Genomic DNA, 19,761 nt, shown 5'->3' with positions numbered 1-19,761 from the left:
CTGGGTGTATAGTTGTATCTCATTGTGCTTTACTTTGTATTTCCTAATGACTAATAATATTAAGCAGCTCTTTCATGTGCTTATTTGCGATCTGTATGTCCTCAGTAAAATGTTTGTGCCTTTTCCCCATGTTTACTATGGTGTTACATTCTATATATTACATATTTTTCTATATTTTACATCTTTTTTTACAGTGAGCATACCTTCTAGATGTAGGTCTGGAGACCCATATTTTGTTGTGTTTACTTTTGGGGCTTGACAGGTGTGAAACAGCCATTATACAACAGGGCTACTGTTTAAAAATTTTCTATTATTTTCTCATTTTTGATTCCTTAAGTACAAGACCTCTGCCCTAGTTTTGTACTTCACCTGCTTGGGGGTGGAACTAGGGAAGAGGACGTTAGAATTTTTAACAGGAGGAATGCCACAATATACACCCAAGTAATATTCAGCACCTGTCATTCAAAAATAGGATGACATAGCCAAGACAGTATGCTTTGCAAGCTATGCAACTGTCTCAAGAATTGCCCTGAATTTAACCTTCATTTTTGTATAGCAACAGACTGATATACTTATCTCAGATAACTCTCCTTTAGTGTACTGGAGATACCCTAGCCCTCCAGGAAGAGCTATCTGGGCTCAGGAAGCTCAGGAAGAAGGAATATACGACTTAAAGAAAGTTCTGTGGGGGAAGTCTATTCCTTTAGCAGCTCAGAGACAGTGGGAAAGTGAAAGGGTGGTGGGAGAGTTGGAGAGCAAATAAATCACGAGGCCTCATGTTTTTTTACTTTGGGTCTTGGTTGCTTCAGACAAACAAAGTTAGCATAGAGAGAAAAGAACTATTGCTCTGCTCCCCACTTAGGGTTCTAGGAAGAAATCTCTTAGGCTACCCGCCCCTACTTCTGCCTCCTCCTCACCTGAGACATGGGCCAGAAACTACAATATATATGGTGAAGCAGAGCAAGCTTTTCTCCAAAGTTGGTCTCCCTCCCCTCCCCTCCCCTTCCCTCCCCTTTCCTTTCCTTTCCTTCTCTTCCCTTCCCTCCTCTCCCCTCCCCTCCCCTGCCCTCCCTTTCCTTCCCTTCCTTCTTTCCCTCTCTTTCTTTCTTTTTAATTTCAGCTTAGTGATGTATATGATTGGCATACAGAATTGTAAGATAGAGTATACATTGTAGTGACTTGATAAATGTATATATTGTGAAAGGATCCCCCTATTTAATTAACACATCTATCACCTCACATATTTATATTTTGTTGTTGTTGAAAACATTTTAAGTTCTGCTCTCAGCAAGTTTCAGTTAGATACAGTGCAGTCAACTATAGTCATGTTTTCCATTAGAGCTTTAGACTTTATTCATCTTATAGCTAAAAGTTCTTCTACCTTTTTACCAACCTCTTCCTATTTCCCCTTAAGATTTTGCTTTCTTAAGCCACTCTTGGCTTCTATGTGATGGGCATGGCCCAGAAAGGGCTGAGAGTCTAGCTGGGAAGCTTACCAAGGGCAGTCATGTGGTGGAGGTAAGAAGGCCCCATCCTGAGTATTATGGAGAAGCCAGCCAGAACTGAGATGAAATGGGAAAGCCAGAGAGCTCTAAGCTCAGTGGAACCAGACCATGAGTCACTGCCCTGATGGCTGACTTCCACTGTGAATGTCAATAGGCCAAGCACTATGTCAGAGGAGATGAGGACATCTCTCTGGAGACCAGAGGCAGAAGACATTTCATCTAAGCACCATGGCTTTATTTCACCTCCATGAGGTCACAGAATCCACTGTTCCCCAAGCTTTAATGTGCATATAAAGCACAGGGATCTTGTGAAAATGTGGATTCCAGTTCGGTAGGTCCAGAGTAAAGCCTGAGAATCTGCATTTCTAATAAGCTTTTTAGGTGATGCCCATATTGCTGACACATAGAGGATTAAGAACATAAGCCACACCTCTTACCCAACATCTGGACATTATCTTTTGGAAAGAAAATGGGGGAGGCTGCATGAAATTCAGGGCCATTATGGGGATCCCACAAAGTTTACAGTAGTATGTTAGAAAAATCAATGACTGAGCCCGAAACCAAAAGGAAGGAAGACATTGGCAAAATGTGATAGCCATGTATATATTAAAGAAGCCTATTCAAGAAATAGGTTGAGGTTTTAGAGCAACAACTACTACTATTCCATCAGGCTGTTCAAAAAGAAACAGGGGAACATGAGTGGGCAACACTGAGGACATGCTCCACTGCTGCAGAAAAATATGTGGCAGAGTAAAATATTTCTGCTACCAGTGAAGTGACAGAAGTTACTTCAGGCCTGAAAATTCCAAAGTCTAAGGAAGGGCAGGGTTTTGGGAAAGAGTGTTGGGCTGGAGTCTTCATCCTCACTAGGTCTCTAGGGCTACTGGCTTCAGAAACATCAGTAGCACCTCCAGTCAGGAATCTGCAAGGATGACTCTCCAGGTGAATGAAACAAATGAGATACAGGTAAAAACTTCCCTAGGAGGTAGAACTGCTGAGTAAAGACTGGCAGTAGTGGCGGTAGCAGCCAGTGAGGAACAGGTTAAAAAAAGTGCCTGGGGATCTTGTTGGTAATGGAAAAATACAAAAATGAAATCAGGAGCAGGGGCCATGGAGAAGCAGGGCTATGAACTGGGCTTGCAGACTTGTCAGCTGTAAAATGTGGCCTGCTCTGCTCACGGGCATGTGGCGGTGACATGAACTGAGCAAGCAATTAGGGAGTCTAATCCAGAAAGCAAGTGAGGTTGTAGCACTGTTGGCAAACATGAGTCAAAATCCATCATTCATAACAGAGGATAGAGGATTTATCTGAATTGTAAGCAGATGAGGTCAGTACCAAATCCTATCTTTCTACAAATTACTATTGTAGTACTTCTAATCATAATAATTTCAATTACGTTTTTGTCCTTGGTGTAATTTCTGGCCACTGGTACTATCACTTGTTTTCTTTATCTCTGGAGAAGGAGCTTAAAGGAACACAAGAAAATATTTATTTTTAATAGTGGAAATGACAAAGTTATCCAAGATAGAGTCTATTTATTCTCTCATGCCCAATAGGAGGAGAGCCATATGCTAATGTACATATGGGGTTGTAAGGAGGAATTGGAGAGGCTAAGTAGTGGTTCTCAGTGGGAGGCGATTTTGTTCCCTAGTGGACATTTGGAAATTTCTGGAAACATTGTGATTGTTACACATGTGGTGAGGGAGGATCACTCCTGGCATCTAGGGGGTGGAGGCCTGGGATGCTACTAAACATTCTACAACACAAAGGACAGCCACCACAACAAAGAATTATCCAGCCCAAAATGTCAATAGTGGCAAGGTTGAGAAACCCGAGGACAGATGTGATGGGGAGGCAGGACAATAACTTTTACATTATTATCTTGTGTAGTTAAAGCTATACTTGGGCAAACAGAATTGTCTTCTGGGAGAAGGAAAAAACTCCATCCCTCCATCCTGCCCAGTGAGAACATGGCCTTTTCTCTGTGCGGGGATGCACAACAGCACAACTATGCTGGAGATGCTGTGATAGTGCTCATGCTCTTCCTTGGCTGTGCCTCAGAGATTGGCAGGGGAAACAATACACATATACCTCAGCTGTGAAAGAGATGAATACAGTTACTGTTTCTAATCATTCAGATAGACAAAATAATTCCAAACTATGTGTGCTGATTGGATTTCACTAGAGTTTTAAGATATGCATCCCTTTGTGTCTATGTGATGGAAGATGACGGTCTTTTATTCACTTTGCACTGGCTCCACTTCCAAACCTTTTTCCTTTTCTCTCCTCTTTCTCTCTCATTCTACCTTTTTAATATATTCTCTTCTCAGGGCACCTGGGTGGCTCAGTCGATTAAGCGTCTGACTTCGGCTTAGGTCATGATCTCATGGTTAGTGGGTTCGAGCCCCGCATCGGGCTCCGGGCTCCGGGCTCCGTGCTGATGGCTAGCTCAGAGCCTGGAGCCTGTTTCAGATTCTGTGTCTCCCTCTCTCTCTCTGACCCTCCCCTGCTCACGCTCTCTCTCTCAGAAATAAATAAAACATTAAAAAAATTTAATATATTCTCCTCTGGTGTCTTCCACCTTTTATTATGTCTATCTACCCATATTTACCTACCTATCATCTAGCTGTCTTCCTTCCATCTTTATTTTTATTTTTATCTGACTTTTGTTGATCTCTTTCTCCCTGTCCTCCACTCAGTACTTCATGTTCTTCCTAGCTTCTCCTTTTCAACTCCTCTGTGTCTTGCTCCAATAATCTTTCTTTTTGTTTTACTGTTTTCCTAGCCTTACCCCATTTTAGAACATTCTTCTCTTTCTTTCTTGCCTTCCTTCTCTCCTTCTCCCTGCTCCCTCCCTCCATTTTACCTTTAGATCTTCATCTCCTGTCTCTAGGTCTCCTTCTTACTCCTTTAACTGTCTTCCTATGGATTGTTTTGTCTTCTTTTGGTGAACCTGCACCCCTGCCTTCCCGCCTCCCTCCTTCCCTCCCTATGTCCCCACCCCTACTTCCTGCTTTCCCTCTATCCTCATGTCCCAGCCTCCCTTCCTTTCTTCTCTTTTTTCCTGCTCCTTTCCTCCCTCCTTCCCTCCATTCTTTATATACTCCTTTTTTACTGGTTCTCCTTTTAAACTTTTTTTCCCTTCACACTCTCTCAGGTTTTCTTCTAATATTGTCTTTTGTATGAGGCCCTTCTCATAAAATCCTGTCTGCCTATCTACCTGGTTTCCATCTATTCACCCACCTTTATTTTTATCTGACTTCTCTTTAGATCTCTCTACCCTCCATTCCTCACTTCCTCCCCCTTCCCTCCCTTTCCTCTGATCTTTACTCACACCATTTCTTTCACTATCTCTTTTTCTTTCTTTTTTTTCCCTGCTTGCCTGCCTTCTTTCCTCTCCCTCCCCTCTTGCTTTTTTCATCCTTCCTTGACTCATTTGTTTCTTCCTTCTTCCTATTTCCTTCGTTATCTCCACCCAACTACTCACACACTCACCCTCTCTTTCCCATCTGTGTCCCTTCATTTCGTTTTCCCTCTTTCCTGTGTTCATTCATCTTTTCTTCCTCCTTCCCCCTTCTTTCCTCTCTCTTTCTTCCTGTGTTCATCTACTCTCTTTTTACTACTACTCTTTTTAAACTTTTTTTCCCATTTCCCCACTTTTTTTATACATCTTTGTCCTGTTTTCATTGCTGCTTCCTTCTATTTAAAATCAGATCTTTCTACCTATACACCTACCTAGCTGGGTGGCCATCTATATGGCTATCAATCACCTTTCTCTTTAAGGTCTTTGTTTTACTGCCTTCCACTTTTTAAATCTCTTGCACACTATACAATTGTACTTGATTTTTTAAAATTAATTTATTTCGAGAGAGACAGAGACAGTGTGAGTGGGGGAGGGGCAGAGAGAGCGAGACTGAGAGAGCAAGAGAGAGAGAAAATCCCAAGCAGGCTCTGCACTGTCAGTGCAGGGCTGGAACTCATGCACCTGGAGATCATGACTTTAGCCAAAATCAAGAGTCAGATGCTTAACCGACTGAGCCACCCAGGCACCTCTGTACTTGATTTTTTTTACTGGTCTTCCTTTACACTCTCCTATCTGTCCCTTACAAATAACTTTTCCCTACTGACTCATCCTGTACAAACTTTACTTCCTTCTTTCCTTCTTCTTGCTCCCTCCCTTCCTTTCTCTTTTAAGTGACTCCTTATAACAACTTCTTTCCTTCTCTCTTATTTTCTGTGGGGTTTTTTTGTCCAGTCTTGCGACTGTCTGTCCATCCATCCACCCACCCACCCACTATGGCTCAGCTGTCTCATCAGTTTACCTATCTTTATTTTACTCTATTTTAAGTAACATCTTTTTACATCTTTCCCTCTCTCTCTGCCTTCCTCAATTGTACTTAATTTGTACTGTAGCTCCTGCTTTTAAACCCCTGTGTCACTTAGTCTTATTTCTTCTCTGTTATTTTTTTTTACCAAGTTTCCTAGCCTCATCCCTTTCACAATTCTTTGCTTTCCTTCTCCTTCTCTCCCTCCATTCCATCCTTCCATCTTTTCCTCCCTTCTTAAAGTGTCATACCTGCCTCCTATAATGTCTTCCTATTTATCTTTTTTTACACTCCTTTTAGTGGAATGTACTTTTAAAGTCCATTCTTTTCTATATCTATGCATCTCTGTATCTGTATTATTTTACTATATTTGTTAGCTAATTTCTTCTTTTTAGACCTTGATCTCCTCCTCCTGCCAATGATTGTACTTAATCTTCTCACTAGCTTCTCCTTTTCAGCATCCTCTCACTGTCCATGTTCACACTCTTTGTTACTTCTTTTCCCAGACTCTTCCCTTTTAGAGATTTATTTACTTCCTGCCCCTTCCTTCCCTTAATCCCACCCCCCTCCCTCAGTCCCCTATTTCTTTTACTCTCATTATATTCACTACTTTAAATTGTTTTTCCCTTTTTTCCTCTATTTTTTTCCCGTCTTTACTACTGGCTTCTCTTTAAAAATCAGTTCTATTGGGGGCGCCTGGGTTGCTCAGTCCATTAAGCATCTGACTTCAGCTCGGGTCATGATCTCATGGTTTGTGGGTTTGAGCCCCGCATCAGGCTCCGTGCTGGCAGTTCAGGGCCTGGAGCCTGCTTCATATTCTGTTTCCCTCTCTCTCTGCCCTTTCCCCATTCATTCTCTCTCTCTCTCAAAAATAAGCATTAAAAGTATTTTAAAAAATCAGTTCTATAAATCTGTATATGAATCTATATAAGTATATATACATATACATATACATATATATGAATGTATGTATGTATTTATGAATTGATTGACTGATACATCCATCTAATTTTAATGTAATTTAAAAATAAAATTTAAGTTTATTTTATCTCACAAACCGTGAGATCATGACCTGAGCTATAATCAAGAGTCAGATGCTAAACCGACTGAGCCATCCAGGTACCCCTAATTTTAATGCATTTTTAAATTGACTTCTTTTATTCATTTATTTTTAAGTGTTTAAATGGCAGCTCCACACCACCAACACAAAGCCTGATGTGGGGCTTGATCTCACAAAACCGAAATCAAGAGTGGGAGGCTTAACCGACTAAGCCACCCAGGCACCCCCTGATTTCTTTAAAACAATTTTTTTACGTAAGCTCTATGCCCAACATGGGGCTTGAACTCAGGACCCTAAGATCAAATCATGTGCTCTGCTGACTGAGCCAGCCAGGCACCTCTGAACTGACTCCTTTTTAGATGACTCAAATTCTTTTGTCTCTCACTAGACTCTCACTATCTGTCAAACTCCTTTGTCTCTGTGAGAGGCTGTGTCTATTTTTATTTTGCTTTGTCCCACTGACTTATCCTTTTTAAACTTCTTTCTTCTCCATCTTCCTTTCTCCCTCTTTGTTCCTGTATTTTCCCCTTGTATATCTGTTTCTTCTTTCTTTCACTTTTTTCTTTTCCTGTCTTTCTGTCTCCTTCTAGTCTCTTTGTCTCCTTTCTTTGCTTTTGTTTTCCTCCTCATCTAATGTGACGTGTGTGTGTGTGTGTGTGTGTGTGTGTGTGTGTGTGTGTGTTTTCTTATTGGTTTACTTTGTTCAGTTTTCTTTCTTTTTCTCTCCTATTCATTCTTTCCTTCTCTTCATTTTTTCTGTTTGTACCATCTTTTCTTACTGCCTCTTCCTTTTTAACCTTTTGGGTGTTTTTTTTTTTAATCTATTTCTGTTCTATGCTTGGTATATTTCAAATGTCTCTTCTTTTGTCTCCTTAAAAAATAAAAAAATAAAAATAAAAAATAAAAAATCATTCCCCCCCCCCTTTCTCTTACTAGTTTGCTCTCTTGCTGTTTTGTATAATCTTTTCTTACTGGTCCTCATTTGAAATGTTTTCTTCCATTTTTAAAAATATTTTTCTTGGGGCACTTGGGTGGCTTAGTCTGTTAAATGTCCAACTTCGGCTCAGGTCATGATCTCGCAGTTTGCAGGTTTGAGCCCCACGTCGGGCTCTGTACTGACAGCTCAGAGCCTGGAGCCTGCTTGTGATTCTGTCTCCCCGTCTCTCTGTCCCTCCCCCGCTCATGCTCTGTGTCTCTTTCTCTCAAAAATAATAAACATTTTTTAAAAACAAATAAAAATATTTTCCTTGGTCTTCCTCTTTGTTTCTTTTCTTTCTTTCTTTCTTTTTTTTTTTTTTTTTTTGCTAATGCTTTCTTTCACTGGCTCCTTTTCTCTGTCTGTCTCTATGTATGTGTATATATGTATATCTTCCTCCCTGTTTGTTGTATTTTTTTAGTTTCCTCTTACTGGCTACTTTTTAAACCTGTGGTGCAGGCAGTGTTGTTTACTGAATCACTTTATAGAAGTGTTGAATTTGTTATATATACATAATAATGTGTATGTGTGTGTGAGTGTGTGTGTGTGTGTACATTCTTTACAACTTGAGCTGTAACTAGGAAGTGCCTTGCATACTGCTTGGCACAGGTAGCATGGGCTTCTAGGATTTTCCTTTGCAAGGAAACTGTGACCTCACTGTATCAGCACATAGAAATTCTTTTTAAAAGCCACCATATCTAATATATAGATATGCATCTTCTACTTAGAAAGTTTATCATTTATTGTCTCTCTCTCACCTTCTCTTTCATCTTGTCCTTTGTTTTCACTTATACTTCCCTCTGGTCCTTCTCTCTTAAGGTCATCCCTTTGCATTTTTTGTAAATGATGAGCGATTTTTTTCTCTAAAAGTGCTTGTTTCTAAAATATTAAAAAATACATTTAACATTTAAGAATTTAATAGCAACTTGCCACTGGAAATGCAAAACAGACATTTCAAATATGATGTCTACTTGAAGGGTGCCCTCCTTCCTGTTTTGAGATTTCTGAAGTAACAATGAGTACAAAGTTAGGAAAGCAGTAAGGATGAGTTTCCTTTTATTGTCCAGCATGAAAAAGAATATATTGTTAACAACTAGATCCAATTTAACTCATTGCCTACTTTCTGGACACTGGTTGCATTTGAGACCAACCCTTGAAGTCCAGGTTCAGAACAGACTGGGTCTCTCCATCAATAACTATTCTCACGAGTTTAAGCCACTTTTGATAACTCATACTTTAAAGTATCAAAATTGGCAAAAAGCTTTTCCTCAAATAGCCCACGTTATTGGTAAAAGCTCACTCTACCTTCCGGTGAGCTTCCTCCCTGACTTTTTGACGTTGTTCCTCAATTCTGGCTTCTCTTTTTACTTCTTCTCCAATCTTGGTCAAAAGTAACATTTCTTTCATCTTCCATTCCTTAGGAGCACAATGTTATCATATTTAGTAGAGGGTTTTCTTTCATTATCTTTTTGGTTTTTTTGTATTTTGTCAATAAGCAAATTAGATCAAGTGAAGGGTCTTACAGAAATCGAGTCAACCATAATAAAAATCTTACAGTGTCTTTAGAATGGGTTTCTCTTACTGCTTTTCATTGGGAATATGTTGGTGAATGCAATAGAATGGCAAAAGGAAGATAATTATTTTACTGTTGGAAACTTAACTCAAGCATAAGCCTGGCTCCAAAGATGGGTCTAAAAAGATGTTGGCAAGAGGGTTTTCTCTTATTGACTAAGGGGTATATCACATGTAATCAGTTGCTCTTAAATGTATTTTGACAGAGAAGATAAATAAATAAGCTTGTCTGTACTTTGAGAGAATACAGGCATGATAATTTTTCACGAGAGGTAATATCTTAAACTTTCAGAGCAGATGAGGTGTGACTAAAAATGCAATAGATATATAATTTGTGGTATTGATCTCACTATGTTAAGTAAAAGCTTGTCTAGAATGACTGATAAAAAGTAGTGGTTTATTCTTTAAATTATTATTTTTAATAGTGGTTTATTTTTTAGATCTGAAATAGCTTCAGGTCCTATGGTGGAACTGCTAAAAATGTTTACCAATGAAACAACCATACACAATTTCCCCTTCAATTTTCAAAATTTGGTTTTCCTCACCTCTTCAATTTGTCTACGAAGACTAAGTTTTCTTCTAATGTGGTCCTGATGTCGTAGTTCTTCTTCCTTCATCCGGAGTGCACTCTGCTTTTCTGCCGTGTGCTCCACCTTGTCTAATTCCCTACTAATCATATCTAAATATCTAAGTAAAAGTGCAAATATAAGTTAAAGTAAATTGGATATTTCCCTTATGATGGTATTATCTACTTTGATATTCCCAAACCACCTTCTGCGTTGTATTTTGTTTCTTAAATACAGGAAATCTAATTTTTTAGGGACCTTTAAGCTAACCTGATCCCCTAACTCACCATGCTGTACTAATTTTACTAGACTCTGTTACAAAAGTTTTTTATTGTGGCTGAGACAATAGCAAAATGTGGAACAGAGTGATTAAAAACATTTTATACAGAGATTATCTATAGCTCAGCAGTTTGAGGAACATGAATTTCCAAAGGCAGCTGAAATCAGCTTAAAGACTGACTTCAAAACATAAGTAATTGGAATTTCCTTAAAAAAAAAAAAAGAGTGGGTAGGGGCGCCTGTGTAGCTCAGTCAGTTAAGTGTCCGACTTCGGCTCAGGTCATGATCTCACGGTTCGTGGGTTCGAGCCCCACGCCGGGCTCTGTGCTGACAGCTAGCTCAGAGCCTGGAGCATGCCTTCAGATCTGTATCTCCCTCTCTCTCTGACCCTCCCCTGCACACGCTGTCTCTATCTCTCTCTCATAAAAATAAATAAAACATTTAAAAAATTAAATAAAAGAATGGGTAAAGGATGCCTGGGTAGGCTCAGTTGGTTAAGTATCCAACTCTTAATTTCAACTCAGGTCATGATCTCGCGATTGTGAGATTGAGACCTGTGTCAGGCTCCATGCTGAGTGTGGAGCCTGCTTGGGATTCTCTCTCCCCCTCTGTCTCTGCCCCTCTACTTGCATGCTCTCTCTCAAAATAAATAAATAAACTTTTAAAAATTACCAAAAAATAAGTGGTTACTGGCCTCTCTGTAACTTCCAAGTCCTTGAATGACCTTCCATGTATAGAGAGATCTGCAGACTACCACTCTGGGACCTTGGTAGATCAGCACATATTCTGGCATATCATGACATGAATCCATGGAATTTAAGAGACAGGGGAAGGGGGACTGGCCCTCACCCCTGATAAAGGACAAAGAGAACTAGAACTCATCTCTGCCTCCTGGGGCATGGGCTTGGCCTCCTAATTGTAACAGTGCACGTGTGTGGGTAATAGCTGAATGAACACACACGGTTGGTGGGGGAACAACACCTGTTTGTATTAGCATCAGATAAAGTTATAGGAACTCTCCTTTTTTGACCCTGCAGTAATTTCCTTAAACTTAATTTTGAAACATGCTGAACACACCTTCTCTCTCTCTGCTAATATGGACGTGGATTTCCCAAGCTCAGGGATTTGTACTTTGCATTTCTTCAAATATCAGTTTGGCTTACCCCTTGGGCTTCTGGTGACTCCAGTTTCTCAGGAAGAAACTCTGCTCCCAAGCCTTGACACCAGGGTTCCCAAAACCTGTTACCTCTTAATCTCCTTTTCCTTTCTCTCCATGTTGAAAATTATAGGAAGGTAAATAGTGTCTAATACTTTTTTTTCATCCTGCTTTCAATGATCTCTAGTAGTTCAACAACTTCCTGGGGTCTATAATATGTCCACGAAATATGCATTAATTTCATTCGTACCTGTGTTTTATTACCAGCTCTTGGTCTGGAGTTGCTTGTCTACTTTCCTGTAACAGCCATCCTTGGAACTGTGTGTTTTCATAACTATCACAGGCTCTCTTGGTTTCATACAATTTATTTACTTGTTTTTCAATCATTTTCTGAGAGAAAAAAAATTAAAGTCTTTATATTAGCTAGAAATAAACCTACCCTTTGGTCTGCCTTCTTGAGTTTAGGGCTTAGTAAACCTCCTGTACTTTACAAATGGTTAATTCTGTTAACCTGAACTTAAATCTAATGTGACTCCATTCCAGAAAAGTGAAAATTTCTGTCTGTAAATTAAAGGCAACAGTCTCATTTTTATTTCTTATAGATCTCTAGAGATCTTATTTGATTTGTTACTTTAATAATTCTAGGTCAGGTTATTATAAGTAAATATTCTGCAGAGGACCAAACCTTTCTTCCAAATCCTGCATAAAAACTATCTTTACAGGTCCAAAATAAAACAAATTTAAGTATCAACTTACTTGTTGTTTTATATAGTTTCTTTCAAAGTCTAATTTTAAAGTCGTCAGATACTGCCTGTATTTATTCAGTTCTTTCAAAGTACATATGACCTATAAAAACAAAACCAAAAATGAAATATATAAACAGAAAGTTTTGACAATCACAAAGCTTTCCAGAGAAAAATGTCATAAGAGCATTCATTTTAGTAACAATTTTGGGATCAAGGGTAATAATAGCACATTCTGGTAGCAATTTGGAGAGTTGTATCTAAAACTGTTGTATCACCAGGAAATTTCTATCTAAATAATATTATGTCAACAATATGGTTCACATCATACTCAGAAATTTACTATTCCCAATGAATTTGTTATTAAAACACCAGTATAATAATGACATTTAATAACCCCCCCCAATTTATTTCATTATGCTATTTTCTGCTAGGTTTTTGTTTTATCTCTAGTCTTCTCAAAAAGTATAGGAAATATTCCTTGATAGGTATATTGTGCCATTATTACTTTTAGAGCAAGAGGAAAGGCACTACAATACAGCTGGGAGAAAATACACAAATAAATACGTGTGTATGGATGTCTTTACATATTTGAATCATTTAATGCTTATCTTTTGCTGTTATCAAAGAAAAAAGATCAAGAAGGAACAAGTAGTCTTATTTAGAGATCCAAATACTGAGTAATTAATTGAGTTCTCTAATAAATATTCTTTATTGTCTAACCAAAGTTGATGTAGGCTCCTAGTGAAGAACAGAACCAAGTGTCTATCAAGTCCCTAGACTTCTATTAGTTAAAAGGAAGTAGACTTCAACCTACTTTATTATTGCTGGTGATGTAGCCATCCTTCTTTAATCTCCTTAGGATATCTTTTCGTTTATAGTATGTTTTTAAATGTGGATCATGCAGACTTTTATAGCTGGTCTCCAAAAGTCGGCAATAAGGATCAGTCAGGTTAAAGTCATAAGAAGGCTGATAAAGCTGCAAATACACAGATTCAAAAGTATTACATATGTAAAATGGATGAAATTACACTTATAAACCTCAATTTGTTGAAATGACTAGGTTGTTCAGTAAAAATGAAGCATACAAGCAGAACCTGAAGTAAGGGAATGTGGACAGTGGGTTGATTTAGGTAAATTTCACTGCCTCTTTCTCTCTTCTCTACCAAAACTGTCTTCAGGTTGGAGGTGGTAGCCTCAACCTCAGTCCAATTAATGAACAGTGATGTGTCGCCCTAAGAGTTCTTGTAAGGCAGACAGGATCCTTCATATGTGGGCAGAGGGTAATACAAGAAGTGCATGATAGAGTTCTAGCTTTCTTTTTCCATTTAAAAGCTTCCTTTGTAAGTTTCTGACTGCTTGATTGATGCTAGCCTCTTGTATTTCTTAAGGGACCTATATCAGGAAACTGGATTCACTGACTACCAATGTTTCCTTAAAAAGGCAAAGAAAGACATCCTTCTGGGCAATGATTTAATTTACAGTGAGACTAGATAGGAAGCCCACATCTTTCCTAGAAGAGAAATGATCAACAGTGATGGCAGTTGAAACAATGATGCAATTAGCGGATTGATTATGGCTTCTTTTAGATGTTGACTTTAGTTGGTAACAGACATGTGTTGACCAGCCCTGGGCTACTGACCTATAAAGAAAGAAACAAATCCATTTGTTGAGGCCAGGGTAAGTTTTCTATTGTCAATTAAAATGATTGGTTTCCCTCAACTGAAGAATCTATTATAACATCACTACCTGCCAGTGGGAGGTCACAGGGAAGAATTTTAAAAGTATGAAAATTGTTCTCTTAACAGGTTATCTTTTCTTGAAAGCAGAATGTCTAAGTTAATTGGCAAAGTTTTTACTATTAACTTTACAATGAAAACAATTTAAGTTTATGAGCAGTTGCCATCTAAGTATAGTATACTAATAAGCAAATTAATTTATAAATAAATTACTTGAGAATAAGTTTGGTATCAAAATGTTGAAGTATCGGATCACTTGTCAGGTTTGGATTAATGCAGAGCTAAAGACACATAGGTTACATTGTTACATTTTAATCTGATTGAAAATAAAACAGTTGGATGATATAATTTTGCCTTCCATTTGCTTTCAAAACAACATGAAAGACCTTTAAATTCCCTGTTTCTATAGTGATCTGCTAAAATGGTCAGCAGTTGAGGAAGCAGAAAGGTCAGGTAAAGAAACATGCCCTAAGAGTCAGGAGATGGTGGTTCTGGTCAGAACTCTGTTACTATCTACCTGTGACCCTAGATAAATCATAGCTTCACCTTACAAGGTGGTGATAAGGGTAAAATGAGTAAGAAAATAAAAAACACCTAATGATGTATATATAAAGTCTTACCTTCTTGAGGAGATCCTCTTAAAGACAAAGATCCCACAAAGTTAGTCTTTAGGGGAGCTGAATGCAGTGCCCCATCATGATTAAATGCATATATTTTGGGGCTAATCAATATAATATAGAGATAATCACTGTAATTGAGTATAGAAAAAAACCTGGAAATAAGAAGTAGCTTACAAGTGAACAGCAGGAACAGAATAGAAATATGCAAATAGAAGATAACTGAGGGAAAAAAACAACAGATAGGGCTAAAGTTACAAACTAAAATGGAATGTTATTACTAGTAGTGAAATAGGATTTGAGTATGTTTTAAGAAAGCTAATCTGTGGGAGTGTTACTCAGTCAATTTCTGTGAGGTTGGTATATATTTAGTAGACCATTATGCATTTTCAAAAGAGAAACTCTGTTGTTTTCTACCAAAAAAACTTTAAAAATCTTATATATTAGAAAAGTACCCAAAATACCAAGAAGCCTGTACTCATCCTTGATGACATACTACACAGTGCAAGAAGAAGGATGTCAAAATTATTCCTGTAGAATCTTTTGCTACTGTGCTTAAAGCACACTCTCAGCTAGAAAGTTCTGAACCTCCTTCAGTCTTGGCCTAAATTAAGGACAGACTGGGGGTGTTAGGCAGAGGAGTCAAAATGTGCAACAATGTGAATGCAGCATGCTAAATCACTAAAAGTGCTGATTCAGTGCTAAGTAAGATAGTGCAGACCAAGGGTATGTAAATTGTAAGAAAAGATTAGTTGGGTGTTGCGATACTTGTGAAAGGCTTCTTATAGTAGCTCTTAAAAGAGGGCTCATTGAAGGTCAGGAAGGGGAGAAGAGTGCATGCCAGGTTGTGGGAGCCAGGTGGACAAAGGCACAGAAGTAAGAATTAGCATGATATGTTTAGGTAGGCAGAAAAGACCCCAACCTTTGGGAGCACAGGCTTTGGTTTGGAGGTAAGGCTGCACTGGTGGCTGAGGCATATCATGGGACCTTCCATCATTAAGGTGAAGTTCAGACGCTAAACATTTGAACTCATTTGCCTTCGCTTTGTGTGTGAAATTGAAGTTGACTCAAAGCAAAATCATAGCAAGTGTTTCAAGTTTAATAGTACGCTAAAAAGGGTAAAGAAAATCACTTAAGCAGTATTAAAACTCAGTTTACCTTTTCACTTATATTTGTAGTATAGAATATATTGTTGCTTCCTGGGATAACAGGCAGCTTGACCCCAAGAGGAAGATCCAATAGATTAGCTGCTCCGACCTCTGGAATGGTTTTTTTGTGTGAGCCCTGTTAGATACAACGAGAAAGTCTGTCTTTTTTTTCACTCAGCCTAACACCCTCAAGTTCCATCCATGTTGCTACACATGGCCAGATTTCATTTTCTCATTGCCATGTAGTATTCCATGGTATAGATAAACCACATCTTCTTGATCCATTCGTCTGTTGATGGACACTTAGGCTCTTTCCATGTTTTGTCCTTTTTTTTAAAGACCTATTCTTTTAGTTTAGATGAAACTACTCACACACATTTCAATGGGCTAATACTTTCACATAAACCAAAGAACCATCCACTCAGGGTTAAAAGAGCCCGCCCTGCTGACGATCCGGAAAGACTCTCAGCTTCCACGGGTTACCGTTTGTCTGGACCGCACCCAATGCTGGTCCTCGCCACNCCCCACAGTCCTCCGTTAAGTTCCTCCTAATCCTCCTATACGTGCAAACATATGGTATCTGTCCTTCTCTGCCTGACTTATTTCACTCAGCATAACACCCTCAAGTTCCATCCATGTTGCTACACATGGCCAGATTTCATTTTCTCATTGCCATGTAGTATTCCATGGTATAGATAAACCACATCTTCTTGATCCATTCGTCTGTTGATGGACACTTAGGCTCTTTCCATGTTTTGTCCTTTTTTTTAAAGACCTATTCTTTTAGTTTAGATGAAACTACTCACACACATTTCAATGGGCTAATACTTTCACATAAACCAAAGAACCATCCACTCAGGGTTAAAAGAGCCCGCCCTGCTGACGATCCGGAAAGACTCTCAGCTTCCACGGGTTACCGTTTGTCTGGACCGCACCCAATGCTGGTCCTCGCCACCCGCAGCGCTCCCCACCAGCCCAGCCAAGCGGCCTGAAGCTGAGTCCTCAGGCACCCGCCCCTTCCCCCCCAACCTCCGCCGCCGCCTCCCCGCTCCCTCCGATGAGGTCTCCGCCCCTTCCGTCGGCCCGCGGACCGAGACTCCGCCCAGGAGCTAGGAGGAGGACCACTGCGGCCCACTAGCCGCCACTCACTGTGGCGCACTGCTCCCTGTCGGCAGCTAGGCTGCTGGCGGCCGCCTTGGTGGCGGCGGCTTCGGCAGCCTTATAGCAGTTGCTGAGGTACAGCTCCATGGCCGCCCGTCAGCCCCCAGGGTGCCGGGTGGGGAGGGGGCTGGGGCAGCAAGCCGTCTTCGTTTCGCCTCTTCACTCACACCTTTCCCACTCTCCGATCAGATCAAGTCTGGGCAGCCACCGCGGTGGTCGCCAGGGTAATGCGTCCTCCAGGCCACGCCCCTCACTGTACTGCGTTCGGAGTTCGAGCGCTGACGTCCCCAACCCACCTAGCCCTCGGGAAGGGGGGGGGGGCGCCGGGGAAGGGCGGCTGGACCACTCAACACTCGCTCTGCCGCCCGAACTTTTGGTGCGAGCCTCAGCGTTTGAGAAAGTGGTTCAGAAGTCTTGTGTAAGAGGGCGTGGTGGAGGTTAAGTTTCTCTCTGAAAGCAACACCCCTCATTTAAACTAAATCAGAATATATCAAGCTTTGTCAGTGGGTAGCTGGCTGTAATTTTTACTATTCTTCCTGGCCCCCCAACAAGCTATGATTCTGTTCCACATATGTCCCTGAGTAATTGTGTAGTTTGTACTAGGGCCAGAAGCTTGGTTTTCCACATTTGCCACCTTTATAGACACCATGACCACCCCACCCCACCCTTGTCCTAGGCATACCGCCTCTCCGGAACCCACATAGAGCACAATAATTTTTTTAAGGCTCAATGCTTTCTGCCCTTTTCTCCTTTCATGTCTTAGGGCTCTTCATGTCTCTGGCCTCCCCTCTCTCTCGTTCTCTCTCTTTCTCTTTTTTTCTTTCTTTCTGCCTTCTCATTAGCTTAGCCATAAATAAAATTAATTTTTTTTGAGAGAGAGGGCAAGAGTGAGCAAAGGTCAGAGAGTGAGGGAGAGAGAGAGAATCCCACTCAGGGTCCGCACTGTTAGTGTGGAGCCCAAAGTGGGGCTCAACCTCACAAGCAGGGCTTGAATTCATGAACTGAGAGATCATGACCTGAGCCTAAGTCAGACGTTTAACCAACTGACTCACCCAGGTGCCCCATCCTAGCCAACAATTCTTGAGTGCCTGCTGTATGCCAGACGCTGCAGGGTGCTGAGGATAAAAGTCAGTAAAACATAGTCCATGCTGCCTAGGAACTCACTAGACCGTAAATACATTAAGGGCTGAGACTGTGCCTGATGTGTCAGGAGTTTGTACTTTGTTTCCATAGTTTTCTATGCATCTTTTTATCGTGATTTAAAAAAAAAAAAAAACTGGTTGGGGCGCCTGGGTGGCTCAGTTGGTTAGGCATCTAACTTCGGTTCAGGTCATGATCTCGCAGTTTGTGGGTTCCAGCCCCGCGATGGGCTCTGTGGGGACAGCTCAGAGCCTGGAGCCTGCTTCCGATTCTGTCTCCCTCTCTCTCTGCCCCTCTCCTACTCACGGCCTGTCTTTCTCTCTCAAAAATAAATAAACATTTAAAAAATAAGTCAGGCAGAGAAGGACAAATATCATATGTGTGCACGTATAGGAGGACTAGGAGGAACTTAACAGAGGACTAATCGGGAGAAGAAGGGGGGAAATGGTGGGGGAAAGGGAGAGAGGCAAACCATGAGAGACTCTTGAATGCTGACAAAAACTGAGGACTGATGGATGTGGGGGGGAGGGGGGGATGGGCATGGAGGAGGGCACTTGTGGGGATGAGCACTGGGTGTTATGTGGAAACTAATTTGACAATAAACTATTTGTAAAAAAAAAAAATAAAAATAAAAATGTATTTACTACCATAAAAAAAATTTTAAAAACTGGCATAACATAACGTTTATGATCTAAATCATTGTGAACTGTACAGTTCCCTACTGTTAAGTACATTCACATCATTGTACAACAGATCTCCAGAAGTTTTTCATTTTCCAAAATGGAAACTCTGTACCCATTAAACTAGTCCCCTTTCTTCCCTTCCCCTCAGCCGCTGGTAACCACCATTTTACTTTCTGTTTCTATAAATTTGACTACTTCAGGTACTTTTATATAAGTGGAATCACATGTCTTTTTGTGATTGGCTTATTTCACTTAGTATGATGTCCTCAAGGTTTATTCATGCCAGTAGCATGTAGTAGGAATTTTTTTTTCCTTTTTAAGGCTGAATAGTATCACATTGTATGTATACATCACATTTTCTTTAACCATGCAACCATCAATGAACATTTAGGTTGCTTCCACCTCTTGGCTATTGTGAATAGTGCTGCTATGAACATGGGTGTGCAATGTCTTTTTGAGACTCTACTTCAAAATTATTTCGCTATCTACCCAGCAGTGGAATTATTGGGTGGTATGATAATTCTACAAATTTTTTTTTTGAGGAATGTCTATATTGCTTTCCATAGTGGTTCAACCATTTTACAATCTCACCAGCGGTACTCAAGGTCTCTAATTTCTCCACATCCTTGCTGCTGTTATTTTGTTGTTGTTTTCTCTCTCTCTCTCTTTTGGATAGTGGTTCTCCTAATGGGTATGAGGTGATATCTCATTGTAGTTTTGATTTGTATTTCCCTGATGATGAATGCTGTTGAGCATCTTTTCATGTGTCTGCTAGCCATCTGAATGTCATCTTTGGAAAAGTGTCTTTCTATTCATGTCTTCTGCCCATTTCTTAACTGGATTATTTATTTTTTTGGGTGTTGAGTTTCATAAGTTCTTTATAGATTTTGGATGCTAACCCTGTATCAGATATGTCATTTGCAAATATCTTCTCCTATTCCAAAAGTTGCCTTTTAGTTTTATTGATTGTTTCTTTTGCTGTACAGAAGCTTTTAATATTGATTAAGTCCCAATTGTTCATTTTTGCTTTTGTATCCCTTGCTTTTGGAAATGTATCTAGTAAGAAGTTGTCATGGCCAATGTCAAGAGG

General features: G+C 40.0%; 1 protein-coding gene across 1 annotated transcript in view; it reads right to left on the bottom strand.

Moving 5' to 3' along the window:
• The window catches only part of LOC120244334 (fibrous sheath-interacting protein 2-like), a 74,155-nt gene extending 57,220 nt beyond the window's left edge, over positions 1-16,935 (bottom strand). The window contains exons 1-10 of the mRNA XM_039250761.1: positions 16,837-16,935; positions 16,605-16,796; positions 15,698-15,823; positions 13,001-13,162; positions 12,197-12,286; positions 11,691-11,788; positions 9,985-10,126; positions 9,173-9,283; positions 8,626-8,746; positions 2,903-2,971 (exon numbers count right to left, since the gene is read on the bottom strand). Of these exons, the coding sequence (XP_039106692.1) occupies positions 2,903-2,971; positions 8,626-8,746; positions 9,173-9,283; positions 9,985-10,126; positions 11,691-11,788; positions 12,197-12,286; positions 13,001-13,162; positions 15,698-15,823; positions 16,605-16,796; positions 16,837-16,935 (1,210 nt within the window). The remainder of the gene's footprint in view (positions 1-2,902; positions 2,972-8,625; positions 8,747-9,172; positions 9,284-9,984; positions 10,127-11,690; positions 11,789-12,196; positions 12,287-13,000; positions 13,163-15,697; positions 15,824-16,604; positions 16,797-16,836) is intronic.
• Positions 16,936-19,761: the final 2,826 nt, after the last annotated feature.

The sequence above is a fragment of the Hyaena hyaena genome, unplaced genomic scaffold (genome assembly GCF_003009895.1).
Source record: "Hyaena hyaena isolate Hyena2069 unplaced genomic scaffold, ASM300989v1 scaffold_383, whole genome shotgun sequence".
NCBI classification, from domain to species: Eukaryota; Metazoa; Chordata; class Mammalia; order Carnivora; family Hyaenidae; genus Hyaena; species Hyaena hyaena.
This window is presented reverse-complemented; position numbering and strand designations above follow the sequence as displayed.